This window comes from Meleagris gallopavo, chromosome 10 (assembly GCF_905368555.1).
Source record: "Meleagris gallopavo chromosome 10, MGAL_WU_HG_1.1, whole genome shotgun sequence".
Lineage (NCBI taxonomy): Eukaryota > Metazoa > Chordata > Aves > Galliformes > Phasianidae > Meleagris > Meleagris gallopavo.
The window spans coordinates 28,447,428-28,472,409 of record NC_139413.1 but is presented as its reverse complement, the minus strand read 5'-3'; the positions used below and the strand labels follow the sequence as shown (position 1 = coordinate 28,472,409).

General features: G+C 43.4%; 1 protein-coding gene across 11 annotated transcripts in view; it reads right to left on the bottom strand.

Annotated features, from left to right (window-relative positions):
• Window positions 1–24,982, bottom strand: part of LRRC7 (leucine rich repeat containing 7) — a 187,749-nt gene that overhangs the window by 78,434 nt on the left and 84,333 nt on the right. For all 11 annotated transcript variants that reach the window (XR_014885330.1, XM_085232159.1, XM_085232160.1 and 8 more), the window contains 2 exons: window positions 13,526–13,596; window positions 5,243–5,438 (listed from right to left, as the gene is read on the bottom strand). Coding sequence is in view for 10 of the 11 variants with exons in the window: in XM_085232159.1 (XP_085088285.1) it covers window position 5,243 (1 nt within the window). In the remaining variant the exon portion in view is untranslated. The remainder of the gene's footprint in view (window positions 1–5,242; window positions 5,439–13,525; window positions 13,597–24,982) is intronic.

Sequence of the window (24,982 nt, the reverse complement as noted above, 5' to 3'; positions counted from 1 at the left end):
TCGAATCTGGAAAATTCCCATTTAAGCTTATATCTTTGATGTGCTTCAGCTTTAATCTGAAGCAATCCTTTAGTTTAAAGATGATCTGGTGTGAAATTTATTATGAACTATGCTTTATTTCTTGCCTTATGGAGTAATAAATTTTGCTGCCCATACAAAGGCCAGAACTGCTATTCAAAGGAACAGCACAGAAAACATAATTTACCTGCTAAATACATTAACTAAACAAATGACTATTCAAATATGAGCTGTATAACTTTCATTAAGTTTGGCTTTCTTCCTCACAGAGGAAAGGGATCGCACAGAATACCCAATTACTTCTCAGAGGTTTACATCCCAATCCGTCTGCATTATTGGTGACATATTAATCTGCTTAGCAGGAGCTTACTGCAGGAAAACTGTACGCATTTTGCTGAGCTTGCAGAATGAAAGTTCCAGAGATAATAACCTGCAACTCCAAACTGCAGTTATAGAAAAAAGTTTTAATTAACAGGGACAGCTCTGGCTCACAGTGAAAGCCGATCTGAGAGCCCACACAGAGGGGTGCTGGGCAGGGGCCTCTGCTCCTCCCACAGCACATGGAGGTACCACCACAGGTCAGCAGGTACTGCTGACATCCAGAACAGGAGGTTACGTTGATTTTCTATACGCCACAAATAGATGTTATGCCCTATTTCCGAGTTTTACCAACTTTCTCCACCACTGAAACTCCACCTTCTGTCCCTTACGTTGCCACTGCCCAGGGATGCTCCTGCCATTCCTTGTGTCCTCATCAGGTTCGGGCTGACCTGCAGGTTGTGACCTTGAGGACACAGACCTTGTGCAGACCCCTGCTCTGCACCACAGTGAAACCTGCTTTCGTACCACCATCCATACTTCTGCCATCTGCAGCCCATGCAGGGCTGGTTTGGTCCCCACCACGCTCACCTCGTACAGGCAGTGTTTGGGCTTCACCTCGCCATCACTCAGTTCACCTCCTCCACTTTCCAAGTGACTCAGTGCCATAAATGCTGCTTTTTCTCTCATCTTGCTATTCTCTCTTCTAGAAACACCTTCTATATTTTACATTAATATTTTACATTACCAGTTCCCCAAGCTTATTCAGATCTTCAGCCTTTTTGGGTCTTCTACTCCTCCAGCAGCAGTAACTTCTCACCTGCCCATTTTCCCCTTCTGACCTCAGTATGGTTCTTGGCTCCCTCTTCCTCAAAAATCCCCTTCGCCCTACTAATCTCAAGCACAGGTCTGACCTCTGAGCCCATCCTGGCCTGCACCCCCAAGCTTCTCCTCCCAGTGCCCCAGATCCCTCTACAAGCTCTACCCTACAGTGCATAACCACCATTTCCAGCAATCACACTTCCTTTACTGAACAGTTATTCTCTTTTCTAGGAGTTCCCACGTAAGTGTTCAAATTCTCCAACTTAACTGCACAAACATGAAGTGGTTCCCAAACACCGTTCTACCACAAATAAAAGCTCTTCCCCTTCCTTACTCTCTTATCTCTACACATCTTAAATTTTGCCACGAGGAAAACAAAACCTTTCATTGCCCATCACTTCAAGTTTCATTCTTCAATCCTCCTTCGCAGTCGCGGATTCAGATTTTCTTAATTGCTCCCCATTTGTCTCACCATAATCACTAATGCTGCACATCTGTGCTGTAATATGCCTGCGTGTGTGTTCACTAATCGGATTACCAAAACGCAAAAGCTGCCATGCCAAAATGACAGCACAAACGCAATCTTAAAAACGTAATTCTCACAAGTACCCATGAAAATTGGTTACTTGAGTACGAGAATGCAACGTGCCATCCACACTGACATTCATCTCCGCAAATACCTCGCTGCCTACAGACACCTGACTACATCTCCTCTGGTTTCCAGCGCACAGTAGCTGCCACAGTTCTCTCTTGCGTATTTTTAGGCAGAATCAAGTAATTAAGTCTGCACTGTGCCCTCTCCCCTCAGCACCAATTAGTCCCAGCATTACCCTGGGGCTGTGACGTAGCGAACAAAAATATCCTCAATTAAATACCTGCAGAACTCAGGGCGGTCGCTTGGTCCACCTTCATAGTTTAAAATACATCTATACTCTAAAAAAAGAGCTATGTTCGTTTCAGGAAGGACTGCGTTACTTCACAACAGCACTATGGCTCCTTTAGGTGGATTCATATTTGCACTCAGCACTCTGTCCAACCTTGCACTCATCAGAATCTTGCAATGTTCCAATCCCGGGGAGGAAGGACACAGAAGCGCGGATACTAAAGGAAGGTGTAACAAGAAGCATTGCAGGAGAAGAAAAGCTGCCAATGCAAAAAAGGTACAGGGCTCCTGCAAGAAGTTAATTATGCCATGGCAAACGTGCATACTTATTTACTGATATTTCACAGGTTATTGAGCACACAGAAAGAATGCTGAAGAAAGGCCGCCGCAAGTAAATGGAATTAAGCATTCCCTGTCGGTGTTTACTTGCTGTTTGCTTTCACTTTCATCCCAAGGAAGATGGTGGGTGGCACATTCTCCCTTTCTACAGGCCAGGTTTTTACACTTAAATGCGTCTTGCGGTTTTCTCCACTCGTTGTTTAAGTGTTTTGCAGCTCTCAGCTGCCCCACCATCCTGAGCCGAGTTCAGAGAAGCCCCCCAGCCTCTCCAAACTGATCCCTCCTGTTATGGGAAAGGGGACCCTTTCCCTACAGAGACCCTCAGCACAACAGAATTCCTCTGAGCTTAAAACAGTCCTTCTTGAAATGCTGCCAACAATCCTCAGATTCCTATTTTAGGCATCAGACCACCTGGAAATTCTGGTTGGCCATACAGCTGGGGTAAGGGCCAGTCCATAAAGAGCAATCAGGCACTGGCACTGGGGCCACCACCCCTGGGAGTGTTCCAGAGCCGTGGGGACGTGGCACAGAGGGATGTGGGCAGGGAGGATGGGGGGGGTGGGCTTGGAGGGCTTTTCCAACCTCAATGGTTCTAGGGTTCTGTGATTCTGCGTTTAGGATTATGCTGGAAAACAAAGATGTCTGGTTTGTGCCATCCTCCCGGAGTACAACCACTACACTCACTTCAGGCAGTAGGGCAGGCTGTGCTGTGAAAGGTTCCTGTGTAACCACAACAACATTGTAAAACCAAACTGGAATATTCAGAGGCAGCTATAGACTGTTAGCTATAGACTACTCATTCAATTTCCAGCTTGTCTATTCTCTCTACTCTTCCAACAGATGAGTCAATAGCACTCAGCCATTTTTTGGTAATTTTTTTTTTGCAGAATGCCATCACAGTCACTGCTGAATTTGATATCCTTGCAAAACCCACATGCTAGCACTATGCCAGGAGGCACAGCTGCTGGCACGAAGAAGCTGTCATCTTGCCCCATCTTCAGCCAGGAGGAAATCCAGGCTCGGGAGCAATCAAGTCCTTCAGGCTCCCCTCCTGGGCAGTGCCAGAGGGAACCCACCTTTGTGTGCAATGTATTTCACCCCAAACGTGTGGGAATAACAACCCAGGCTGTTCAAAGCAGAGTATTGGGATAATCCTGCATTTCTAAGGGCTTCCATCAGCAGAGGGCTCTAGAACTACACTCCTTTAGGTATCGTATTCCCTCCCATGATTAATCTGTCCCAGTTTTTTTTAGTCAATTAACATGCTGTTCTTATGCTACAAATGTTCTCTAAAAAAAATTCTCACAGCTGAGCTGTCAAACTCTGAAATTCAGTACATTGGAATGTCAGGTTTTTACAAACTCCAGGACTTTGTTAAAGTATAATCAGAACTTTAATACCCAATTATGCAATCTTAGCAATAACATTCTGAAGAGAATTTTATTGCTTTCGCTGTAAACTGGGAGCATCAACCAGAACCATACCAAATTGTTCCACTCAAAAATACATGGGCTTCATTTTTAATGGAGGGGTTCATCAGATTTCATCTAAAATTGCAGGTGTGAACATATCAACACTGGAAGATTCAAGCATTTGGGCACAATAAGTGTCATTGTTTTTCCGCTTAGCTTCTCCCCTTATTATTTTGTCTGGTGGTCACAGCTCAATTGCTTACTGCTCACTTACAAAACACAAGGTCGTCTCTGCCTCAGCTCAGTTAGGTTAGCAGATGTTCTTTGAGGGCTAAGATACCTCCCCTGAGCAAGCACAAGGAAGGCTAGAAGTCCAAAGACATTTCTCATAGCCTGAAACAAGAGTTTAAAAAAAATAAACAAACATGGACGAAGCACTGAGCAAAATGTTGGCATCCACCCACCTTCCAAAGTAAGTCTTAGCTGTATAAGAAGTGATAGCCTTCTGACAGTCATTTATAAATAGACACACAGCCCCCATTGTACAATCTGCTCCAGTGACAATAAGCCTAGAAAGGAGCAGAAACACGACCTAGAGGCAAGACGTTGTAAGATAAAGAGAAGTGAAACATGGAATTTGTCATCCCCAATTGAATTAGCAACACTAAGATATTTTAATAGGCATGTCTCCAACTATCAAAATCATTTGGACAACCACAACCCGTGACAAAAAGCCCTCTGAAGCAGGTACTGTGCTAGTGCCAATCAAAACTGAAACAACATTCCCAGATCAGACTGAACAACAGCTATGCATGAAGTTCATACCACTATTTGTAGGACTGTTAAAGCACACTCCTTTCCCATTTTCAGTCTCCACGTGGCTTACCTTCATGTGACTCAGAAAGCAATGGAAAAGGGCTGCTGTATGGACGTGGATGCCCACACAGAAAAAAAAAAATCTCTACAAAGCATACTGAAAGATACACGTCAGACATATAGATACACATCACACATAGAGCTCAGTGTTGGTTGATCACCAAACAACACCACACAAAGAAATTGAAGATCACACATTCACTAATTTACTAAATTTACTCTTTAACTCAGAGGTGATTCTGCTAAGATCAATCAAGTACATTTGTACATTTTTTCGTTGAATTCCATAATGCCAAAATAAAAAATATTCATCCCCTCAATAGCCTTAAAAAAAAAAAAAAAAAAGGCAAAATTTATCTTCTTGAGACTCGGCTTTAAAGAAACAAAACAATTTTCATAATAACCTAGGTATCTGTTTCTATCTATTGACTGGTCAGCAAAGTTATCTTTTAACTACTGCCACAAGACAAAGGGGGAACACCAACAGAGCTGGTATTGTTTATGGGTTGAGTGGCTATGCCCCTGAAGAACAGCATTTAAATGTAATTGCTGCAAGGTCTTTCAATATACTCACTGTTTTCCAACTCTCAGCTGTACTGGTTATGACAGTTTCACACAGTGTTGTCATGCAAGAGAGGGACTTGCAGAAAACTCTTCTGCAGCAGACATTGCACAAGCCAGCAAAAAATACCGAGGAGCACTTCCCAGGCTTCAGCTTCAGCACCAGCTTCTCAGCCTCTCGAGAGGTTCACCGACGTGACGGCGTGTAACTGCAGAGAAAGCATGGAACAAGAATATAAATCTGCTCAAATTGACAGGTGCTAGTTGTAAAAAAATGGTACATTGAGTTGAAAATGAGGACAGACACAATGATGGTTGCAAGATCCAGATAGTGCCCATTATTTTAACGCAAGAGTAAGTAAGAGAATTTGGAGTGGGACATGAGGGCGTCTGGACACTCATGAACAATCAGCAGCAGTCAAGATGATTAGAGAGGAGACATGCAGGAACAGCTAATGGCAGTAGGGAACAGGAACAAAAGCTGAGCATGTGGCTGAGGGAAGGGATTGAGTCAATACAGAAGAAAGAGCAAATTGTAAATTGCAAAGGGATGCAGCGATAGCTTCGCTGACAAACCACGGCGCTTTGATCTCATAGCAAGTGCCACAGACCTTTCTGTCTCTATAGAAGTGATTACAGTTTTGCTGGGTCAAGTGACATATGGATCAGGACTGCCCAGTACTGTAAGTGCCACTGAACCGCATCAGAAACTGAACATGAACATCTGAATCTCAGCCTGAATGAGGGAAAAAAACATTTGGAGCAGCTTGGAATGTATCCCATTTCTCCCTCCCACCAAGGAAAACAGATGGTATCAGAAAGATGAACAACATCCTAACAGTCTATGCCACTGTTCCTAAAGAATAAAAACAGAGAGGCTGAGGAGCCCAGGATGGGAAGCAGAAGTGCTGGTGCACCGTGACCCCCTGCTCTGGATTAAAACCACATCTTTAATTTCTTACCCAAACTCTTCTTCCCAAACTCCAGTCAACAGGTTTCTCCCTTCTAGCAAATCCTACCAAGTGTTCTCCAAAAGCTTAACTTTTTCTAAGATTCAAACTACTGTTAATAACTGTAACTAATAACTTTAAAGTTATTCAGAGGCTGTTCATGCCAACTCATTCTTTTGCCAAAATGCTCTTTGTAGGTATGAACTTGGTAGAATAGACACAAGGACATTCAGAAGAAGCAACAAAAGCTTATAAAGACATTGAAAACATTCATCCCTGTGGAACCTTCCCTTGATATCTGTCTATCTGAGATATAAATTAAATATTCTAAAACACAGTTATTCAAACAGAATTTTTCTTTCGCCTTAATAAAAACATAAATAGACCTATAAAGAAAACGATGCATGAAATGGCTTCTCTATCACCACAAGATGAAGTTGTATATCTCATGGGGCTTTGAGCAACCTGGTCTAGAGGGAGGTGTCACTGTGTATAGCAGGGGTTGGAACTGGGTGATCTTAGCCCATACAATTCTATGATTCTGCAATCTGAGGGCTCACCTGGCCTAGAAAGACACTGTGGTTATGGTGTCCTGTAGAATACTGACTATACATACAATATTCCTAAACCTGCTTGCTGCCTGTTCAGTGCCAGAAAACTTCCCATGTTATAAAATTTAGTCCCTCCATACATTCTACATTTCTGTGCTTCATTGTGCACAACTTCCAGCCTGCTCATTGACTATGTAAGATGACAGCATTTTGGAAGTCAGGCTGTTAGCTACTGGCAGCTGCCAAAATCCAGCCAGAGTTGCTTTTAATTTAAAACTTCCTCAATGTTAAAAATCTGAACAGAGGAACTATACTTGCTTAGAAGGTTGATATTCTACAGTTTAAGAAGTTTCACTAAGAACACATGAGTCTGAGATCTGTGCCTCCTCGACATACTGAATTACATCCTCATCATTAAATTACTTCATCTTCCCCGAATGTGTTCAGATGTACTTCTGCTCTGTTCTCAGCAAAACCATTTATGTTTATCAGTTCAGAGATGTTTTGATGAAAGCTATTAAATTAGCCCTATTTAAATAAAACTGAAAAATTGTCAGAATCTTCTAATTAAAGTCCTGCTCCTTTTTGCTCAAAGTAATCTCTAACACATTTATCCATTTGTTTCACTCCTATCAAATCAGGCACGGATCACTAATTAGTCCTGTTTCCAGGCTGAAACTAAGTCCTGCAATGAAACAGGGGACCAATGATAACAGCAAGTCTCTCTTACTCTCTCTCTCATACACTGACCACATCCAGATCTCAGCATTCAGTGTATCAAAGGTCCAGCTCCAATTAAGTCCCCTAGGTTACTTCAAATTGGCATGCATAAATGAAAGAGCCAGTATAACTGTGTTCACTGAGTTCTACCAAAGAGACATTTCTGTTCATACACCTGGGCTGATTTCTTTATCATAAAATATTAGAAGGTCTTTTTTCAGCTAGAGATATCTATAAAACTAACAAGCTAACAGGAGAGTGCTTGCACCTGTGACTTCAATTTGTGATAAAAATGGAGACAAGGAAATGGCATCCTCACCCTGCGTCCCCACGTTCACTGCAGGAAGTACTGCACCTGCCCTGCCCCTCTGGGGGACACTGAGCTCTCAGACAAATGGAGCCAGCCAAGAATCGTGGAGCTTTGCCCCTGTCCCAAAAGCACTGCAATCTCATTTCATGGCACATGCGAGCAAAGAGACAAAACCCAAATGACAGGGTTGGGGACACGAGGCAACACGTGGGTACATCTCCTTCCCTTAGCTGAAGTCTACAGCCCAGCACGTATCCATCTATGTTCTGGCGTTAGTCAAACAGTAGGGGAGGCTTAAAAATAACCACTTAGTAATTTTAACCAGAAAAGTACCACGTGATTTACTATTTACTGCATCACTGAAAGGGATTTTACAGAAAAAGAATGTTATGAAAGCAGCATTACAGCCCAGTGCGTGGCTCATGTTCTGTGTACCAATGGGTGACTCTACAGTGAGGGCCAGGAACGCCCTGACGGAGATCTGCTCGCATGCACACGTCAGGGAGGTCTGCAGAGCTTGAAAGCTTCCAAGGTCCAGGCTGGAAGGTGCTGAACTCACCTTCTGTGAACATTCATTTCTTACACGCCAAACTACAACAAAGTGATTTCATTTTGTCACTTTCTGTGATAGAAAAAAAGATATTATTTAGCAGACAAAGAACCTGTCTTCTAGACTTAGAAGATGATTATCACAGATGTCAGTCTGATGGAAAAGGAAGCTCGTGCTGCTTTAGAACAAGTTGCTGCTTGAAGTTTTCTCAAGTTACATTTTTTCTGTCAGGGAATTTTCCTAAAAAGAACCATCAGCTTACAGATGCATCTGAAATTCAAAAGCTTGTTGAGAGATCTTCTGAAATGTGGTATAAGGAACGTGCTACGGCTCCCAAACTTCTCATGAAGAAAACAAGTCCCAGTATTGGGAGCCAGGCGTTGGACTTCGTGATTCTTTCATCCTTATGGGCCCCTTCCAACTTGGGACACTCTATGATTTTAACTATTCTACACACACTGACAGCACCTAAATTTGAACCCGCAGTGCTGGGATCTTCTAAGCCTGTTGCATTTGTTCCCAAGTGGCCCATCTGCAAAGTGTTACCAGTGGAGCTGATTCTAGAAGGAACGCACCAGTCTGGCACCGAGCGTCACCCCAGAAGTTCACGGTGTTAAACAAAGATAACAGAGGAGGCAAACAGAGGATGTTCACTTCCTCCTCTTCTCCACTCCCAAAACATTCCATCAGCCAATAAAACATTTAAATCAGCCAAACTCCTCCGCCTAAGTGTACAGTATTGCCCTTTCCAAACAGAAATGTCAGACTCTGCAATGACTAAAGATGACTCACAACCAAAACCTCAGCTCTTAACACTCAGATGAAATCAAGGTTTGAATTTTGCATGTAAACATTTCCCCTCAGAAGTACATAAGCATCTACTTTTGACAGTACTTTTAAATCACGGGGGTCCAACCTGCTGGCTCGCCTGGGCCGCGTTAAGTGAAATGGGATTGTTTTGGGTTGCATATAAAATATATAATACTGATAAGATATAGAAGTGACGCAAATTCCCGGTGTAAGGACACACAGAAACTCCCTTGTCTTCAAAGAAACACGAGAGACGAGTTGCACAAAACCCAACTGTTTCTTTCATAAGGGAAAGGGAAGAGTCAAAGACAAAGCTGCCCACCACTGCTTTCTGGTTAAATGCAATCAATCTTTTACTGCTATGATAGAACAAAAAGTAAGTCTGAAATTAATTCCAGCACTGGTGTTAAGGATGCTTGGCACACTGCAGAAAATGCTGGCGTTCGAGTATCTGCATTCCCATACAGAGACAGAAGTAATGCATACAACACTGTGCTCAAAAAATCCAGAGATAGCATTAATTAACATCTCAGATGCCATTAAGCTTCACGAAAGTCAGCACACAGAACATTAGATTTATCCCCATTCAAAACATCTTGTTCGACTTCATGAAGACATTGTATGAGGTCACTGTTGCAAAATGAATTTCCAAAGTTCCAACTTCAGAACCAAAGCTTTGTGTAAAAATGTCTTTAGTGCATTCCATGACTTCCTGCTGCATCAGCCGTAACGGCGCACGGTGCGGCACGTCTTATCATTATCAGTCATGTAGAAAAATGAAATACTCAGTGAACTAATTAGAGGAGCAGCTGTTTTCAACACCCATGTGTTAGACCGCGATAACATTTCTAGATGACTGAAAATAGCTGCTCCTCAATTCACTCACAAGGTGTCCAATATTTCCTGATCCAAAGCGCCGAGATGCTTCATTGTAACACAAACAGAAGAAATTTGGACCAAGAAAATGAGGCACATCGTACTGATTTGTACTGGATTAAAGTTAAAATAAAATGAAGCAAAGACAATATTTTGACTTTTGTGTACATAAACATCCATATGTTGTGTCAAATAATCTCAAATGACATCAAATGTTATTTTGAACTTTCAGTGACAAGTAATCAAGTAATTGAAGCAGAAATTAAAGCATCTCAAAGCTTTTTTTTTTTTTTAAATTAAATTCTGACATTTTGTGAATCATTTAGGTGAAATCCTTGCACTTCAGAATTAGCTGTTCAACTGCAAGTTTTGACAGCTCCAGGAATTTTCTCTAAAGCTGCATGTAACTCTGCTCCCCTGGTGAGGAGGGACGGAAGCAGTGCTAACTGCCAGCAGCTCGAGTGGCTCTGATTAATTCACTCTCATGTGGTGGAAATGCTCTCACTAATGCTTCAGGAGATGGAGTTTGGGCGCGTTGATGTAAAGGCAGAGCACTGACATCACTTCAGTTTTTCCAGAAAGACACACGAGTATTTTTAAACAGTCCTGACTGACAGCCTTCATAACCCTGAGCATCTGCACATTACTTTCTGTGATGACAAATCCTTCTCCTAGCAAGACTCTCCCATGACTCTACAACAGCAAAAATGAGGCAGCTGGAACCCACCAGTTCTCCTTAGCGGAACCAAGAAATTCAGCACGACGTACCCAAGGATGAGTCCTCTGCCCTCACTGCTTGACTTGTTATTTCATTGTGAGGATGAACAACACGAATGGTTTGGTGATAATGACACGTTCACTGTGGATTTCCCAACAGTGATTGCCCAGACTGGTAACAGAGCTAAAAGCCACTGCTGAAACACAATTCCAAATACTCCAGCCTTAAGAAGAGCAACGAATACCAACTTTCCAGCTCTCCAGCACACACAGTACAGTTCTGTGATGTTGGCCTCTTCACGTGTCGCACGAGATGCAGACAGTGCTCCTTGGAGAGAGTTGCTTATGCAGAAAACATCTCAAAATCACTTAGCCAGATAATGCCATTATTTATCAGGCATTATTAATAACATGGAGAGAGACAGATAATCTACATGAATGCACACCAGAGATACAATTGGAATCTCTGACTAGTCTCCTACAACTTAAATAACACAGACCTATTTTTTAAAGGAACACTGCCCTGTTTTTTTGGATTTTCAGAGAAGTGAAAGTTAGACATTGTGAATTGACAGGGCTGCCTTAAAAAAATGGCATCAGCTCTGCAATACCTTTAGAACATCTTTCAAGCAGATAGGAGCCATCCGATTTAAACTACCACTGGCACCTTTCGCAAAAAAAAGTCTTATTCCTCAGCAGTTTCACACCTCCTCATTATAGGTTTCTTTCCTGTGCATTTTTAACCCAGGAAAGTTAAATTTGTAGCCAAACTGAAAAGAGAGAAAAGCAGGTAATGCCATTATCACTGGCATCAGAGCCAGTGAACAGCCATGGTTGGAGGGACCTCTGGTCCAAATCTCTGCCAAGGCCATGCCCTGTTGTTTGAGTAACTCCAAAAAATCAAAATTTAAAGCCTAGAGCCTCACAGTAAAAGTGCTTTCCTATGTTCAGGTGAAATTACACTTGTTTCCATTGATGTCTACACAATAAAAGTGACCGAGCTCTCAGCTGGCCTAAATTGACATTGCTATATTTATTTATTGGGAATTTAGTTCTCTTCAGATAACGGCTCCACGATTTAACAGTAGGAAGTTAACTAATAGAAGCGTGGTAGAAGCAAACAAAAATACGTCCTCAGTAAGGTTTATACTAATTAAGCAGCATTATCAAAGCTGAGTAAGAGCTAGTTGAAGATCTCAGGTTTCAGTCCCCATTGCACATAATTATAACACAAGATTTCGTAGTAGGGAACCTTCATGGCTCAGAGGTGCTTTGTAGCTGTTTGGAGCTTGCAATATATTTTTTTCCATTTGTCTTTTACAAATCTTAAATGAGTTAACTGAAATCAATCAAAATATATTCTGCAACCATACAGAAAGTAAACATGGATATATAGTTAAACATTTAATGTGCTGTAATGTGACGAAAGCACAGCATGGCAGCATAGTAGCAAAGTCCTAGGTTGCAGCAAGTGAGTGCTCAAATGCAGCAGCTGTGGACACAAAAACAAAAGAAAGAATCCACTTACCCTTGAAAGGCCTCAGGTATACAGGGATCCCCAGTGAGACACCCTCACCTCACTGCCAACCCTTAAGTGAAGGCTGGGAAGGGATGGATCCTGGCTCCAGCCCTTCCAGTCATTCAGATGCATTGCACTGCATTGCATGCACCTGAGCCTGGGCTGGCCTGCCTTCCCCCCAGGTGCTCCATCACTGCTTCAAGCCCTGACTTAGCATTTCTGCGGCTTGGTTTTGTTTTCAATTACAATATATATACAGTACATAACATACTTCTAACAAACTGTGTACATCAGGTAATAATTTGTATCAAAACTCCTCGAAGCCAGAGCAACTTGGCAGATGTACTGATATCACGATAGCATTTGGATAAAGCACGACACAGTGGAGTCCTTCATTCTGCCCCAGAGCAAAGTATTGTGTGGAACAGCTTTGAACTTTTTGCAACAATCACTTTTTCACTGATACAATCCCAGCAGTATATAGATCACATTTTAGCAGAAAGAAGTAATATTAAAAAAAAAAAAAAAAAAAAGCTCCTCTTAGCAGAAAGAAGCAACAGAGACTAGGAGAGGTTGTTCCAATACAGCTGCATGTTGCTCACTCTTCCTTTTGTACTTATTCACTTCTGTTTGAGTGCCTGCCTTGCAAACAATCTCTTTTCCTTCTGTTCAAAATGCCATTAACAACAAAAATACAGCAAACCCTTTGGAAGCATCGATATTGCTATCATTGTTTGCTTGTACTTTAATTAATTGCAATATCATCTTTTCAAGTAGATTCACAGCTTATTAAATGAGACAAAACCTTCAATTCCATCCGAAGATGGAAACAATTCATTGATAAGTAAGATTGCACTGACATTTTGAAGCTGCTCCAGTGCGCTTCTGACTGTAAGACACTTGGATTTCGGTCTCGTGAAGGCAGCAAGCCCCAGCACCCGAGCCCTCAGATGGCTGTGGAGCTGGGACCTGCCCTCAGCTGCACTCGTGTACATCTGTACCAGCACCATTTGTTTCAGCAGATTTCAGCTGAAATAACTAAAAGCAACGCTTGTTTTAAAATGAATGGGGGAGTGTCAAAGAACTTGCAATTTAGCTCTCTCCACACTATATTGTCAGTTAATCCATTCAAATGATTCTTTTTCCCCTTTTTGTTCAGGCACTGGGATAAAATACTAGTGACTGCTGCTTGGCACCCTTTCAGAATCAGGCCATGCATGTGCATCCATTAAACAGCTCTGATTACAAGAACATTAATATTTATCGAGGAGAAGAAAGTGAGCATCTACTTACTTGTCACTCGTGGCTGCAGACTTCTAGGTGGTGACCATTTTGATTACAACACTTTTTCACGTTGCGGGTTCCTTAAATGGGAAAAGAAAGAGAGAACTTTAATTAAGTATGGTCAGAGAGGGCCCAGCTTAAAGCAAGTAGGTCAGCGCTTCCTTTGAGAGCACTGCTTTGAATGAAGTCATTACAGCTTATGCTCCGAGCTGCCTGTCTTTTAATTTACACTTTCTACACTTAATATAAGCCCAGCCTAAGCAGTTAACTTCAAAATGCATGAAGTGAAATGAAAGTAACTGAAAAATGAAAAGAAGAAGGGCAAAGTCGTGCCTCCAAACTGGGAGCTTCCAGCTGCCGATCAGCTAACACAGCCTCAGCCTTTTTATGAAAGACTGATCATCTCGTGAAATCAGATTTATCCTTACACAAGGCCTGCTCTGATATCTTGAAATTTACCGTGGATGACAGTGAATAGAAGTTATTACAACAGATATTTGACCCTGAAAGATAAATTGTATTGACATCCTTCTAGTAATGCAATAGAAATAGAAAACTAACAAAAAACTGCTATAAACAAATGAGCCTATAAGACAATTTAGAACGAAACTACCTGCTCAGTAAGGGGACCAGGAGGCATTCTGCATCTTATGCAAAGTTCTCCAAAATTAATTTTCAGGAACTCCAAATAGACTTTTCATCACTATTTAATATCAGTGCCAGCAGAATGCAAAAGAATTGCCAAACTTTGTGTCACTCCTCCTCACTCAACGTTCCAAGCAGATCAGAAGTTCAAGGGAAAACAAAATCTCTCTTACCCCAGGTCCACCTTGAGCTCAATAGAGTTTGGAAAAGCCCTCTAAGATCCCCAAGGCCAACCCAACCCACACCCACCATGCCCACTGACACAGCCCTCAGTGCCACTTCCATACTTTTCTGATGCTGAAGAAAGAGGAAGGAAACACAGCCATGCTGCTCAGTTGAATAAATGATGGGCAAGAACTAAAAGCACACTGGGCTGGCTCAGTCGTGAAGGAGGAACCGCGTGTTTGTCATACAAACCTGTTCTTACAAGACGTTTGTTTTCCAAGTTGTAAAAGTGTTTTGATAAACTAAAGAAGATTCAACTGAAACTCTCTAGAATAGAATATCAAAATAACTTTCCATTTAAACATTCTATATCCCCTAACAAACTCAAAGGCAAACATTTGGATTATATCAGAATGAAATGGCTCAACTGACCGTTTCTCAAAGGTCCACCTCTCACTCAAAGAATCCAGTGATTCTAGAAGAAATTCTACAGTCTTTGTTCCTAAGAAAATTTCCTCCAGAACTGAAATTCCCCATTTGCCCAGCTGCAGTTTCCAGGCAACCAAACCTCCAGGAAGGAGGATGCCTGAGGCAGGCAGTGGCTCTAGCACAGCTCCCCAGAGAGTTGCAGGGTGCTCAGCACACAGCTTGGAGAAAAAAAGGATGCACGTGGGAAGGAGAAGGTGTCCTAAACAGGCACAAACCAAGTCCAGACAACCTGACACTGAAAATGCAAATGGAAATTAGAGAAAAATACAGAAACCTCCCTATGAATGGAGCTACTCACTAAATAATGAAGCCTGTTCATTTACAGACTAGCACAATTTAATCTCATCCCTTGGCAGCTGCATGGCACACAAATAGCCAGTACCAGCCACCCACATCCACAGCTAGGCGTGACCCAGGACAAGAAGATATCTCAGAGGGGAAGAAAAGGACACATCAGAAATGTTCTTGTTCAGTATTTTTAGAATAAAGACATTAAGGAAAGTACCAATATCTAAAAGCCTTGTATTAAGGACATTCTACTACAGAACACTGTTGCTTTGTACAGCACCCCTAGGGGAAAACTGTCTTCTAAAAGGCTTTTAAACAATATTTATAGGCCCAGTAACAATAATACTTGCAAGCCTTTGAAAACCAGCCTATTGCTCTTGGCTAGCCTCCTTCGTTATTTCCCCATTGTGTGCAGCACAATGGCCTTCTATCAGGTCCCCTGCAAAAAAACTATTTAAAAATAAGCTGGAAAATCATCTATTTTGAAGACAAGAAATGCCTAAAATAGGTTGGCCTTACCACCTTAATTTCACTTATTTTTCGTGCATATAATATGATCGGTCTCTAATTGTATGATATTGTCACCGTGGCCTGGGCTCTCTCTGGAGCAGAAGCCCTGTGACAATCAGAGACGTGTAAGGAAGCATGCAGGAGCTACCAAGTGTGCTGGAGCTCCACAGGCCACGCAGTCATTAACTGCTTTCCATAAGCACGGCAAGAAAACTGTTCATTTCAGAGTCACTGCCAAATTTCTACATTCTGCACAAGATTGCCAAAGCATCAGAATGTTCTAAACTGTCAGAGTAATGTTTAGCCACAGAATCATAGAGTCGCCATGGTTGGAAAAGACCTCAGAGATCGTGCAGTCCAGCTGCCCATGGCCCGCCTGTATTTCTCCACTAGGAATCACTGAGGATGGAAAAGAGCTCTGAGATCACCAAGTCCGACACCAACCCAGCCCCACCAGTATCTATCCATAGGTAAGCTACTTTTCATCGACCTTCAGATGCTGCTCTGATAGTTACGAAGCAAATTAAGAGACAAAAAAAAAAAAGAAAGGCTACAAATAAGCATGGAACGTATCGGGTCAGTGCCTGCCTAGCCCACATCGCCAGCCAACACTGCACAGCTAACTGGAAACGTCTCAGCATCCTTCCTTACACGTACTGATGCTGTTCTGCCTATCAGCCAGAGAGCAACAGGTCTACCCACGGAAATTCAGTCTCCAAAAAAGCAAACACGCTGTACACAGCTAATGAACAAAGTCATTCTCTTTTAAATTTAACTTTTCATTAAATTTTAATAAAGAAAAGGATTAAGCAGGAAACAAGAAAGCAGTAAAAGTCTAATACATTTGTTTACTGAAGTGGTATAGTGAGATAAAGGACTGAGAACTCATTTCTGTGAGTGGCAGTGATACTTCAGCAGGTATCTGTACCCTCAGCACCCGAGACACACCAGGATTCCTTCCCACACACGGCTCCCATTGCTCCTGCCCAGCAGAGCCTGCCCCTGGCTGACACCTCACCACTCCTCATCCAAAACCTTCAGGAAGAGCTGAGGCATCCTCTGGATGTCATAAATGTGGAGAAAATCATCCCAGTGTTCCGTTCTCCTCTTCAGAACGCGCCATTCCTGGAGGCAGGTTCCACCTGGGAGCTCGGTGCCCAGCAATCAGGTTCTCACAAAAACAGGTACCTCAAACAGCAAGCTGCTCCAAAGGGCCGAGCCCTTCAGCCACTGAAAGCCATTCTTTCTCCAGAATGAACTGTTTGCTTTCTAATGCCTCGCACTGATTTACAGCCCTTACGTTGAAAAGTGAAGCAGGCTGTGAGCCGTGTTTCCCTGTGACGCTGCGCCCTTCCCAGTCAGGATGTAATAAGGGCAGCTCAGGATGTAATAAGGGCAGCTTGTTTGCACACCGCTGCTGCAAGCACAAAGGTTTCCAACGCACAGACAACTTGTTTTATACCATAAAAAATATGGATTAAGTGACAAATATAGATGGTTACCACTGGAGAGCATCATAAATTGGATCAGCTTTGTCAATGTGGCAGGGCCTCATTCTTACACACTCAACTACTTACAACATGTAAGTGGATTACTAATGATCGTGAAAGACTTCTATCCACTTCTTGATACAGTTTGTTCACAACTTGCAAATCCCAGAGCAGCGGCACAAAGCAGGGGAAACCGACCTCGTGACAACTGCCCTCCTACTTACCAGCACACTGCACTGATGGCAGCCAGTGCACTTGCAGAAAGTAAGAAAGTTTGAATAGGGCTTTAGGAAGCAGCAAAGCCCTTTTTCATTCTCTCACTGCTGTTTTAGGAACAGAACTTTCCCAAGGACGGCCAAGCTCATTAGGGAACGGTGCTTCCTGTAAGCACCAGTAGATGAATGCTCTATTTTCGGTATTGCGACTTTTCAACGGGAGACAGAACATTGTGCATGATGTAATACAATAGGATGGAAAGCCTCTGCTTTCCCAGTAAACCAAATACAAGCTGTTGAGAAGTCATTATCAAAATTAATACGTCACGCTTTCAGATATCAAAATGTGAGGAACTGAAGCAGAGCATTACAATCCCAGACGATCACAGAAACAACACAGTATGAAGCACCACCAAACACTGCTATCTGGTGTACAAGGGAAAATATTTGTTTAATATACCACCTAATGTAATAAAAAAAAATAATCAGATGCATCTGTAAGGAGGATCCTAATGAGGATTCAAACCTAAGAGAAAAATCTAGCTTAGCCCTTAAAAGCAGAAGCTGCTGCCTTCTGTTAGCAAAAAGTTCACCTGCAGTTTTTTACACAGTGAGTTTGGAAATTAAGTACATCAGGCACAGAATGGAATTTATCTGAAAACAATCAAGGAATTGCACAGTTGAGCAGAACCAATCCCTTTTTTTCAGATGAACAGTTTTCATTGTCACATGAAAAAAAAAAGAGAGAAGTCTTAAAATAGCCATTCTTTTCTAAGGTTTCAAGTAGAAGCTGCTAAACAAAATAAAACTGTAAAATGAGCAAATGAAACCATGTTTCTCATTTTGTCCCACTCTTCACTGGGTTAAGATTCAGCAAATAAGTATTGAGGCTCTGAGCGGTAGCAAAGCCTGCTCTGCTGTGGAAACATACTTCTATTGAATGTCCTGTTGGTCAACAGAAGTTTTTTCTGCAGCAGGGACACTTACACAGTCACTCTGCTTTGAGGTTCTCTCCTGTATTGCTTTACTTTGCAACCCTTGTCCTTAGTGGCACCGTCAGGCCACTGAAGAGCTTTCTTTCCTTCTGTCCCCAGATGTGATCCCGAGGTCCCAGCAGAGAGCCTGGGGGCTCCAGGCCCTTCTGATCACTTGGCCTTACCTCGAGGTACTGAGATGCCTGCCAATAGCTGGCTGAGCTGGGACCTCCTGGGAACCTTCAGAGCAGTCAGCCCACGACTGGAGGCGGATCGCAGAAACCTCCAGCACAACCTTATCTTCCTGAAGCTAATTCATGGCAGTCAGCAGTGGGAAATCAGAATCACCCTAAGTAATCTATCACACGTATACTTCATATGAATCATACCAGGAGTTCATTGTCAGCGAATGCAAACAAGCCCAACGTGGGCATAGAGGGAGGACGGGAAGCCAGCTCCTCTCCCATTCACCACAGCTCTGCTCCTTGAGAAGGAACTGGGCTGGCACCTCCTGCATCACAAAAGCACAGAAGTATTTATTTTCCTGCTCTTACACCCCTTGCCACGTCATGCTTTTGGTAGATTTTCTTATGCAATAAGAGTGTTTATTCAAAAAAAAACCAACAACCCACAAAACCCAGAAAGGTAACATTCCATAAAACTTGAGATCCTTCTTAATTAAGACAAATAGCAGGTAATGGTGCACTGACACACACAAGCACCAACAAAGTTAGAGCAACCACAGGCATTTGTAATGGCACGGTGGTCTAAAATGTCAGAGCATGATTCTAAATTAATTTTCAGGCACGTCTGAATTACACAAGCGCATGGAACATCCATCGTCTTCTGAAGTCATAGAAGGTGGCTTTGTAAAAAAGAAGAAAAAAGAATGTAACAAATGATCTATGCATGGTTCTGGGCTATATTCTGTCATCCACGACGCTGTAAATCAGCTGCAGAGCTGGCTCAACAGGCCCTTGCAGCCTTTCTTCTCTGCAGGAAAATCCTCCAGGGCACACTTTTCCTATAGCAGTACACGTTCCATTTTTTCAGTTGGCTTCCAAAACGAGTTCTGTGGTGACAAAAAGGAATAAAGGCTTTCTCAAGTGTAGGAGTCGCTGTCCTTAATGGAGGCTGAGCTCAGGACCACCAGTTGGGTGAACACGGTGACACATTCAGAGACTGGGGATGCTGCCAGCAGCACAAGAAATTGGAGATATTGTTCACCCCAAGGCTGAAATATATTTTAGATGAAAATGAAGCTTCTGCTGTCATGTCAGTTGGCCACAAAAACTGCAGGGAATGTGTGGGATAATTGAAAACTGGCTGTTCCATTGGCCACGATGCCTGGCTTCATCCACTGGATGTATTTCTGCAACTTGAGACAATATGGTGAAGCTGCTTTTATCCAGACAGATCTTTCACAAGTGCCAGGTCAGTGTCAGTTTTATGTGCAATCTTATGCACAAAACAGCGCTGCCACCGTTCAGGCAAAACTTTCACACCTTCGAAGGCTCATCATACCATTGCTTGAAATTAAAGAACGGTGATTCAGCATGGATCAGTTTTATCGATACATCCAGCTGATTCATATTGCCATGAGCTATCAAGAAACAAGAGAATCGTGAAATCGTAGGACATCTCAACTTGGGAGGGAACCATAAAGGATGATCCAGCTATGCTGCTCTCAAGTCCCCAGGAGAGACACAGCCCCTTGTCCCAGTCCTGGAATCACCCCAAATCCACGCACATCTTTCATGAGCAGATCAGTAAACGGGGAGGTTGTACCAGTGATGTTTCCAGCAATTCAAATCATCCATTTCTGATTCTGAGAGCTTAAAAGCAGCTCCTAATTTCTGCAGAAATAAAAGATGCCTCAGCTGGAACATGCCCATCAAATGCTAGACAGGTCCGTGTGCTAGTGGATAAAACAAGGTCAGCTCTGCGGGTCAGTGATTTGCTTGGCTCCTTTTCTAGTTGGAAAGTGTATTTGTTAAGGATTTTTCATTCTGTTGTTTTTAAGGCAAACAAGTCATTTCAGACTCTACTGAGCAAGCAAATAATTCTCTGGAATGAAGCCTCTAAACTTTCCTTCTGTTTCTGCGCAGAAAATACTGTTTTCACTTGGGAAAGGGTGATTAAACTTTTAATTACCCAACTTGCACATAAAAGTGTCTCTCAGTAGAGGTAAATGTGTGTTTCATAGATAGAGGTTAATGTCCACTTTGAAGATATGGCCCTCGGTGTCTATTCAGGAGCTACCAAGCTGCTAAGAAGGTGGGGAAGGGCACACAGACAGAGCTCAGATGTCCGAGCAGTGAGATGTGGCACAGCGGTGCGGGGAGAGCAGAGCACTTTGTGTGTGCAAAGGAGAGAACACCCAGAACAGAGCCGCAGAATCACGGCATGGCTGGTCAAAATCTGCACAAGGGTAACACCCTGATTGTGCCCACCGTCAGCACAAGGCCAGCACGAAGGAGAAATCAAGAGGAGTAATTTTTCCTTAGAGCCTTGTAACAAAGTGGTATAATAGCCAAAGTATCAATGGGCTTATGAAATCATTGAGACGGGTAAGGGAAAGAAGTCAACCAAGAGCAAACAAATAGATAATGTTTGGTCCTCAAATGTTACAGCTAAATAATAACAATAGCAACAACAATAGTAATAATAATAAGTAGAAAATACAGAGATAATTACTACAAGACAGAGAGAAATTAGTCAGCATTTTCTCTAGGTGAGAGATGACTGCTTAACAGTCATAAAAAAGGCATGGGAAAGGAAAGAAGTGTGGATGAAAGGCACATCCAGGCTGCGGATCTGAGCAGTGGCTAAAGGCAGGGGAGCCAGTAAAATATATCCCATGATTATTGACAAAAAGATTTCTAAAGCCATGTTGCCACCTTTATGGCATCGTAACTTTCATCAGTAAATTTTAGAACACGTGGGAAATCAGACAAAGTTATACTGGGATACTTCCTGAAAAGCAGATAACGTGGAAATGAAATCTTTTACGTGACAGCCAAGGATGCGTAAGGATGATGATGTAAAACCAAAGAAATGATGACTGGTTATTTTAAAGGGTAAGAGGTGCCCCAAATAAAGCTTCTGTGCCAACGGCCAGTACGTCAAAGTTAACCTGAAAAACTGTCTGCTCTTATAATAAAACAGCACTCTGCCCGCCTTGCATTTCCAAACCTCTGCTGAAGAAATGAGGGTCAGCAGTGACATGGATAAGACATCCCAGAAGGCCCACAGAGCTTCCCAAACCCACTCCCAATTAACTGAGGAAATCCCAACAGGACCAGCAGCAGCTTCACCTCCACGTGTCACACATCTTCCTCAGTCTTTGGGTTTTACTCTGACAAGTTCTGCCCCAAAGCGTTGCTAACATCCACTTCCCAACAACAAAAATCCACGTCCCTAACTACATCACCTAGCCACTTTTTTCCTAGATCACTGAAGGGATCAGCACCATCAGTAGCATCGAGACTCGAACACGGCCAGGCCTTGACACAGGGCACAGTCTGAGCTTTTCCAACATCTGTTACCCAGCATTTGGCTCCACAATGTTCAGATTAATAACAGCACATCTGGGTTGTTGTTTTCCCATTTCTTTAATTCTAAAGTAAAATAAATTATAGTTCTGATTGCTGCAGCAAGGCATAAAGATAACTGTGTTGGTAGTACTTATTGCATGGGAGTGCATTTTATCCTATGCTTTTTTTTAATTTAAAAAAAAAAAAAGAAGAACAGATAAAGAAAAGGAAGTAATAGGAAAACGAAAGGAACTGATGACTAAATGCGTTTGGAACCATAATTAAGTTCCTCTGAAGCTCATGGAAACATACAGGGAAACTGCAGATAAACACTTGGCAGCCCGCTAGCAGGAATTCTGCCTACTCCTATATTTACTGTACTAACAACAGAGCCACAAAGGAATTCTCAGGTTTTAGCAGCAGATAGAACACGTCAGCCTTGACTTTTGCTTTCGTGCTCTACTCAGGAATCCAAGAACCTACTCTACTCGGGATGCTCTCTGGTTCAGGAGTGCTGCCCAACCACAGCCCCTGCAGCACACAGGCTGAGAGCAGCAGTGGGGCAGGGGAGCAGCTGGCCTCGTTATTCCCCACCCAGGCAGGATTTTATTTCACACAGGGAGGAAATAAAAAGAGTCAGCACCTACAGTGCTATAAGAACCCCAAGTCACTGCAGTACCTGCATTTTAGGTATTTTCTGTTGGCCTATCAGCGAGCCACGTTTTGTTTTCACCTCCAGATGCTCTCAAGGGTTTATTCTGTGGTGGGATCCTTCATTAAAAAACCCTTCACAGTTGTACTGTCTGTAGAAAACCATAACAACACACACCATCGAGGTGAAAGAAAGGGAAAAATGCAGAGCTCAAGCCATAGCTAGACAGTTACTCTTCGACTTTTTTTCTGCTCTTTTGTTGTTACTGTTGTTTGCTAGAAAGCAACCAAGTGTTAACAGCTAAAGCACCTCTGCTGAGGACAGCCTGCTCACTGCTCCCAGGCCAGCAGCTCTCATGATGCTCAGCCCAGGCCAGCAGCCACAAGCAGCACACAGCAGGGCAGCGCTCATTCCCGTGCCAAAGGCTGGGGCTCCCACTGCAATTCTGGGCTATCGCTCATGTTTTAGTCTCCTAATTTCACTTCATTAGCTCCCATTTCCAAAGTGCATACATTTTTTCCCCCGTTGTGCAGATGTTCCTTCTGACACAGGCAATATATCACTCCAAGATTAACAGCGCTCCATTGCTTCTGCTAGCAAGCCCTCCTTTCTGCTACTGAAACCTTATGAAACCACCCATGTATCGAGCTAGAGCTAACAGCTCAAGTTTAAAAAGCATAGAGAGAAATCTATGATAAAAGATATTTAATAAGATCTTCCTTTCTTGAGTACTCCAAAGATGAAGGTAACTAGCCTGAACAGGACGGATAAACCAGCCGTGCTTAAGGTACACGAAATCACTTGACTCCTGTTGTAACCCAAAATTTTGTATGGTGCTGCCCAGAAAAATAATGAATAAATGGCACTTTTGTGACTGCCTAATGACGGCTCTGGAATGTGTTTGCACTTCTATTCACTGGCCCTGTCTGCAGCAGGATGCAAACATGGGTCTGCAGCTCAGGGCCCCCCCTACGAAGACGACCTGTGGACTCGTGTAGGAAGGGGCCAACTCAGCCCCAGGCCCAGGGCCTCCCTGCCTACAGCACCACTGTCCTTCTGATGCACCGCAGCCTCCTTCTCTCCTCAAACACAACAAATTAGAACAAAAACAGGCACAGACACAGAGACGTTCAGCAGCCATATTCACACATTCAGATAATCCCTGTGGGAACCCGTGCTGGAAGCAAACCAAGCACAGATTTATTCCTCCAGTTTAGCCCATTAGATTTTGACTCCAATATTTTCTGCACCAGAAACACCAGCGTCCCTCCCTGCTGGCTTCACTCAGTAGTGAATGCAGTGACTCCACGAGCACCCCGCACAGATCGGCCTCATGCACAGCACCTCCATCCCAAGGCCACCGCAGCTGCTGGGATTGCAGTGTTTATAGGATTGCACACATGTGGATCTAAGCACACTCTGGTCAGAGGAGATGAGGAAAGGGATTGGAGCAGCCATCACTGTATGGCTAATTCACACAAGGCCTTCCTCCAGCCGCCCACCCTCAGCCACCCCAAGACCAGCGCGGTCCCCTGGGGGCTCGACTTGCGACAGCTGCTACAGTCATGTCAGAAGGTCACAGATCAGGAAAATACAGTTAATTTGCAGTCCAGAGCTGTCAGATCACATTTTTGCTGTGGAATGACTAAAACAATCTGTCCGTAGTTTCACTTTCATCAGAGGCTCTCAAGTAGAATGCATCGTTAGCAGAATAATCAGCCACTTAACTTTGTGGTCACACAATAGCCTTACTTTTTTTTTTTTTTTTTCACTCCGTGTATAGAATTATCTTTGTGCCCTGTTCATCTCTGGCACACTGACAAAATAGCAATCCTTTCCCATTAGGAGGTTATTTATTGAAGCAAAGCACACCTGAACAGCTGAAATCAGAACAGGAGGGAAATGCTACCTCACAGCTAAGGCACGGGGCTGAGATCTGGAGACCTGCACTCATTCCTGGCCCTGTGGCACATGGCGTGCAGCAGCTCCCCAGCACCCACATCTCCATCACTCACAGAGGTTCTCCCACCAGCAGGTACTGCTCTGTGCTGTGGGCCTGTCTGACCACAGAGAGCCAAATGAAAACAACGGGGCTCCCATCACGGAGCCTTTAGCTGACATCAGGGAAACACAGATGTGAGCACACAGCCAGCTCCATCCCTGATTGAATTTCTCTATTGAAATTGTTCCACTAATTAAACTGGTATTTATTTCAAAGTGTGGTGTGTGGCACTTGGAAGCACGCTGGCTCGTCCCATGCTGGTGTTCAGTGCTGTCATGGCACCAGGGCTGTCAGTGGCCCTGCTCAGCCCCATCCCCTGCAGGCAGAGGGCTGTCCTGCTCCCCACGCTGCCTGAAGAGGAGGCACACAGCGGGCTGACACAACCTACACATTCTCAGAGTGCAGACATCTCTCCTGCCAGACCAGGGGCTATCAGCTCCAGCAGCACTGCTCGGGCAGCACGGTTCGCTGCACTGCTGTGCCTCAGCCACAGGTTGCCG